This window comes from Aegilops tauschii, chromosome 3, assembly GCF_002575655.3.
Source record: "Aegilops tauschii subsp. strangulata cultivar AL8/78 chromosome 3, Aet v6.0, whole genome shotgun sequence".
Taxonomy (NCBI): domain Eukaryota; kingdom Viridiplantae; phylum Streptophyta; class Magnoliopsida; order Poales; family Poaceae; genus Aegilops; species Aegilops tauschii.
Genome location: NC_053037.3, coordinates 58,084,077 through 58,090,250, shown reverse-complemented (window position 1 = coordinate 58,090,250; position 6,174 = coordinate 58,084,077). Strand labels below are relative to the sequence as shown.

The window sequence follows — 6,174 nt, the reverse complement described above, 5'->3', positions numbered from 1 at the left end:
TCGCACGTGGCTCGGAACCTGTAGCCGGAAACGAGTCCGAGGTTCCGGTGGCGCAGATTCCACGCGAGGTTGGGTCTGTGTGCGGCTCCAACGCCGCTGAGTCTGTGGCTTCCGTGGTGGGGTTGAGCTTCCCATCCTCGGAAGGCGCAATCTGCTCCGGATCTAGGGCCGGAGCACTTACAGGTGCTATCTTCTGGGTATGGTCCGATGACAGATTTAGGTCATGCTCATCGCGGTGGCAGGGAGCGGCTGCCGTGGGCTCAAATCCATCGAAGATCAAGTCTCCGTGGATATTGGCGACATAGTTCAAGCTTCCAAATCTGACCTAATGACCAAGGGCATAGCTGTCGATCTGCTCTAGACGGCCAAGCGAGTTGGCCCGCAGTGCAAAGCCGCCGAATACGAAGATCTGTCCAGGGAGGAAGACTTCCCCCTGGACAGCGTTGTTGTAGACGATTGATGGGGCCATCAAACCTCTTGAAGACGACGCAGCGGAACTCTCAATGAAAGCACCAATGTCGGTGTCAAAACCGGCGGATCTCGGGTAGGGGGTCCCGAACTGTGCGTCTAAGGTTGATGGTAACAGGAGACGGGGGACACGATGTTTACCCAGGTTCGGGCCCTCTCTATGGAGGTAATACCCTACTTCCTGCTTGATTGATCTTGATGAATATGAGTATTACAAGAGTTGATCTACCTCGAGATCGTAATGGCTAAAACCCTAAAAGTCTAGCCTGTATGACTATGATTCTCCTCTTCCCTATGGATTAAGCCCTCCGGTTTATATAGACACCGGAGGGGACTAGGGTTATACAAAGTCGGTTACAGAGAAAGGAATCTCCATATCCGGTCGCCAAGCTAATCTTCCACGCCCAGGAGAGTCCCACCCGGACACGGGAGAGAGTCTTCGGTCTTGTATCTTCACAACCCATTAGTCCGGCCCACGTACCATAGTCCGGACGCCCGAGGACCCCATAATCCAGGACTCCCTCAAGGACGCATCATCGTTGACACCATGATGTGCGGCCATGTTCATGTTCTTCATCGACGTTGGCTTGGTCCGCCCTGGGGGCAACAACACATAGGTCGCCTCCTCTACCGCGCCTTCGTCTACTGCATCTCGAGCTCCAGCCACCGCCACTCCACCTTGATCTCATCGTCGTTCTGCTTCCCCGGCCCTCACCCAACTCACCATCAACCGCCCCAAGGTGACCCGCGTCTCTTCCCGCCTATCCGGCTCCATTTCTCGTCGTTCGTGGGTCGGCCCGCTTGAATTCATACATGTCTGCCATAGCCAGAGCTTCGTAACCGAAGTTGGACACACTGGCACCTCATCCACTCGTGTACGTGTCCCATGCACACACTGCGGCACCCCTGGCCCCTCCCCCCCCCCCAGCCCCGCAGGACGTGCAAGGCTTATGCAACCCCTCGCTGCAGACGCCCGGGGCACGCGATGTCGTTCTAGCCAGCTGCTTGAGGGCTACCGACGAGTGGCGGACCACAGTGAGGTGCGGCGGCAGCAGTCCGGGGTACGCTTGCGGCGACACGGACGGACCGGGAGGTGTGGGGGTGTCTCCGAAGCAATTGTTTTACTCTAGTCGGCTTGCTATCTAGTATATTTAGGGATCGAGAGGTGGCTGGCGTAAAAATTACCCCCCTCTACAGCTTTTGTAGGATCGGTTAGGTGACGGTTAGAGGAGGAAAACTGAATTTATCGGCTGGTGGACGAGCTCATGGCCCGCCGGAGTCCACAACGTGATTGAATATGAGTCTATGACCGGATGCCGGATGGCGCCGGCGACATCTCGTTCATTTTATTTTCAATAACTAGAACAATGCTCGTGCGCTGCAACGGGATATAAATATTCTAGTACGTTAGCTTGTGATTTACCTGCCCATAATATGTGATTGTGTAAGTAAATGTTCATCAAATTTTGTTTCTGATTTACCTTATATTTTGATCAGAAGTGATTTACCTGCCTATAATATGCGATTGTGTAAATAAATGTTCACCAAATTCTGCCCGTGATTTATCTTAAATTTTGATCAGAAGTGATTTACCTGCCTATAATATGCGATTGTGTAAATAAATGTTCACCAAATTCTGCCCGTGATTTATCTTAAATTTTGATCAGAAGTTTGGTAAGTAAATTAAAGTGGAATTGATTTAGAAGGTAGTAAATTATGATGACCGATTATTATACGGGCAATGTTGGATGAAGGGGTGGTGGGAAGATAGATCAAACGGAACCTTACGTTCTTTTTAAGTAGTAGAGATACCTTCAATTTTGATCAGAAGTTTGGTAAGTAAATTAAAGTGAAATTGGTTTAGAAGATAAGTAAATTAAGATGACCGATTATTATACGGGGAATGTTGGATGAAGGGGTGGTGAGAAGATAGATGAAACGGGAACCTTACGTTTTTTTTAAGTAGTAGAGATAAAAATGGAACTCAGTCTATCAGCATCCCGCCGGTCCCTGAAAGCATCAAGTACTGCTGCCGAAAATGCACTGTTGAAAACATCTAAGGAAGTAGCATCGCATGAATGTTTTTCGTGCTTATTTGTTTAAAGGGAACAAAATCCTTCATGTATGGTCTTTAATTAATTAATAATAACAATGGACATGCTTTGTGAGACGATCAACGTTAAGCATAAAAAGGCGTCCAAGTGCTATCTATCATTTGTAATGTAGTGCACAATAAAGAGTTCTATGTTTTTGTACCACCTTTTTTGTGTGCATCGGATCTAATAAGTCTTTCTATGTATGCATCATCGAATTGCAATTTGCTTTATCAAAATATACATTGCAATTAAAGTGGATTTTTTTAAAGGGCATTTAAATTATTTTCCGTCTATTACTGTCCATCTTTTCTATGCATGTAAAATTTGACATGCATCATGTTACATATACAACTAGGGCATCTAAAAAATATGCTACCAGTTAAATCCTTTAAAAAGCCCGTGGCAACGCACGGGTATTCTACTGAGGGGTTGGGGCGTACATATTCTTCGGCGGAAAAGGGCGGCAAGCTGGACGCGCATGCTCTTCCAAGCCATTGGCGTTCTGATCCCCGGACGGGTCATGGAATCTGATGAAGAGGGTTAACCCTGGTAGGTATCTCGCTGCTGCATGGCCCGTGCATGCGCGCAGAGCTCGATCGGCGCCGGTGGTGAAGGACGTTAGATGCATGCACGATCCATGTATTCGCCGCCGGTAGAGAGGTGGTGAACTGAAGACAGAGCCCGTGGACGCCGGCGAGGAGAGTACTCCTAGTTCCATTGCACGCAAAACTGGTTATCTGCTGGTCCGTGTCTACAGATAATATGCTCTTTGTAGTGCGCTTGCCAATACTGCTACACAGACGGACAGACACAGGGGAGCAAAGTGGTCAAAGCTGGTCGCCGAACGAAACTGGCTGGCAACTGCGCTGCATGTTGCCAGTAGGTACGGAGGCGCCTGGCCGTGGACTCGCCGGAGGAGACCAGAGGCCCTGCCCCGCCGCCGCCTAGCCACCTGCTGTTCCCTGCATATATCGCCTCTGCTGCTTCCTCTTTTGACCCTCGTCAAGGTACGGTTTCAGACTTAGCCCCAAAGGAACAAGAAAAGAAGAAGAAGCTACCCCACCGCCTTCAAGGCTTGCGCAGAGTAGTACGTACGTGCCACACAAGTAATAAAAGAGATAATAAATCTGTCAAATACTGGCACTGGCACTGCAATGCTTCTCCTTCTCCCTCCTACCGCGGACCACTGACCGGTTCCCTCCAAGCTAGCATAGCATTAGCATCCATCGGTCACTCCCCAAGTTGCAAGCGAGGATGGGGCGCGGGAAGGTGGAGATGAAGAGGATCGACAACAAGTTGTCGAGGCAGGCCACCTTCCACAAGCGCCGCCGCGGGCTGCTGAAGAAGGCACAGGAGCTGGCCGTGCTCTGCGACGCGCACCTCGGCGTCCTTGTCTTCTCCAGCACCGGCGAGCTCTACGACTACTGCAGCCCCCATACCAGGTCCGTCTGTCCCTTGCCTGCGTCCATCTTTCTCATAGCTCTTCTCCACGGCCCGTTCGTCATTCCGTCCGTCCGTCCATCGCGATTTACCCCCCGGCCGATCGTAAATTGATTTACCATGCCTATTAATTTGGACCAACGGATTTGTTTCTACAGTTTGGCAATTAGTATGCATAAACTTGATTACTACTTGCATATATCTATCTTCGGATTTGAGAAGTACCGGTCGCCAGCATTGTACTCCTACCATGACAGAGTGCGTATTAATTACCCAATGACTGAATCTTGCACATCATACATGAACATGATTACTTGCATATATTCACTGTACTTGATTACTTGTATAGTTGTATTTACTCCCTCACTTGTAATTTGTTAAGCTGGAGTGAGCTAATTCAGCGCTACAAGGGCATCACCAACGCCCAGTTGCAGGGGACAAATCGTGATGACGATCAGGTAAGTTAACAAACAAAACACATCTGGTCATGTATACTACATAGTACTAGTGTAAAAAACGCTTTTATATTATGGGACGGACGGGGTACGTTAGATTTGTGCACTCTTTAGTAAACTGCATCATCGTATTCTGAATTTCTGATTGATCAATATAAGTCTTTACACACAGAAACTGCTGGAGGATATCGCAAGGCTGAAGCGTGAGCGTGACCATCTCGTGGCCAGCCATCGGATGATGACCGGAGAAGACATGCCATGTTCAACCACCAAGGAGGAACTCGCCGATCTGGAGCAGAAGCTAGAGTGCGCGCTGGGTAAAGTCCGTGAAATGAAGGTACCCTACGCACACCACGCGCTGCACATAAAAATTCACAGCTCACATGTTAATTACTGCATCACTTTCTTGCGCGCAGGATAAATTTCTGAACCAGCAGTTAGAGGAATCACGCCACAAGGTAAAAATAATCGTAAGAGAGCCGACATGAATTAAGATGCAAATAAGCAATTGTTCATTTCATTGTGCGTGCGTGGACATGTAGGTGAGCATCTTGGAGGAGAAGAACAGCCTCATGCGCCACGTGGTAATTTTCGTTGGCCTGCCTGCCTGCTAGTCTGATGTACTCATGTTCGTCCTGAACTGGCTTCCTGAATGTGTACATGTTGACCCTGCCAGATGAACCATGACGAGCAGCCTCGTGCGGTAGTGGAGGCGGAGCTCATGGCGCCGATGATGCTACCGGCGTCGGCGTTCGGGGGCTTCTTCCCGGAGGCGGAGGAGGAGGGATTGTCCACGTCTCTGCAGCTGTGGCCGCAGCAGCTCCCCGACGTGCAGGATCCTAGCCTGCAGTGATGGTGATTAACGTCGTGCGTATGAAACAAATTATTTGTAAACATCTTGGTGATCAATCTGCGTCCTGACTAATGTTACGTGTTCTGTTGTTTTGCAGATTGAGAAGGAGCGAAACCTGACAGAATGGGCCAGAAGTTAATAATTAGTTAATACATAATTCGCAAAAAAATAGTTAATGAATGTATATGTAGCTAAAACTTAATACTCTTCCGTACTCCATTCGTTTTAAAATAAGTGTCTCGAGGGAGTAGCTCCTCAGTAGTTTATGGACAAGTATCCGACGTGCACACCGCCATGCAGTTGACTAGTAGTAGACTACAGTGTTTTGTCAACACCATATGTACAGAAGTCCCATTTTGCTCCACGTGATTCCCGTATGCTACTGCCGTACTGGCTAGCACAGTAGCACTCCCATGTATCACGTTGGTCCATACGAATTTACGGCAATGTTCTCTTTGACACCAGTGCTATATCTAAGGGTTGGTATCACCTCATATTTTTCTAATATATGATTATATCTAACGTTAATGGATTGATCAGCATATGTACTTTCATCTGTTTGCGTGTCTACCTTCCTGCATGTTAAACAAATGACAACAGATTGTTATTATTTTAGGAATAGTCGTAGTTTGTCATCCTTCCAACCATTACATGTAAGCACTTCTCCAACATTGACCCTCAAACCGCTCAGACTGAGTGGCCCGGACGCTGTAGGACATCCAACACATCACGTCATCGGTCCACGTATGGATTCGGACATCCGTTTTTCCGCAAACCGGAAGCAAACCGGGATGGCTTTGCAGGCGTCCGGACCGCTGCGACGCACACGTCTAGAACCCAGGTTCTACACAAAACCCTCTTA

The 6,174-nt window shown here is 48.5% G+C and overlaps 1 protein-coding gene across 1 annotated transcript; it reads left to right on the top strand.

The window, feature by feature from the left end:
• The first annotated feature begins 3,778 nt into the window (after positions 1–3,778).
• Positions 3,779–5,761, top strand: LOC109777426 (MADS-box transcription factor 23-like). The gene is made up of 6 exons (XM_045234115.1): positions 3,779–4,006; positions 4,387–4,462; positions 4,632–4,796; positions 4,876–4,917; positions 5,002–5,043; positions 5,136–5,761. The coding sequence occupies exons 1-6, from the start codon at positions 3,819–3,821 to the stop codon at positions 5,310–5,312; spliced, it is 690 nt and encodes a 229-aa protein (XP_045090050.1). The 5' UTR covers positions 3,779–3,818; the 3' UTR covers positions 5,313–5,761.
• The last annotated feature ends 413 nt before the right edge of the window (positions 5,762–6,174 follow it).

What these genes read in the sequence shown, in the direction of transcription:
- LOC109777426 (XM_045234115.1), top strand. Translation starts at nt 3,819, where the DNA reads ATGGGGCGCGGGAAGGTGGAGATGAAGAGGATCGACAACAAGTTGTCG. An exon ending in TACTGCAGCCCCCATACCAG is followed by an intron (nt 4,007 to 4,386) that starts GTCCGTCTGTCC and finishes TAATTTGTTAAG; the next exon opens with CTGGAGTGAGCTAATTCAGC. An exon ending in ACAGCCTCATGCGCCACGTG is followed by an intron (nt 5,044 to 5,135) that starts GTAATTTTCGTT and finishes TGACCCTGCCAG; the next exon opens with ATGAACCATGACGAGCAGCC.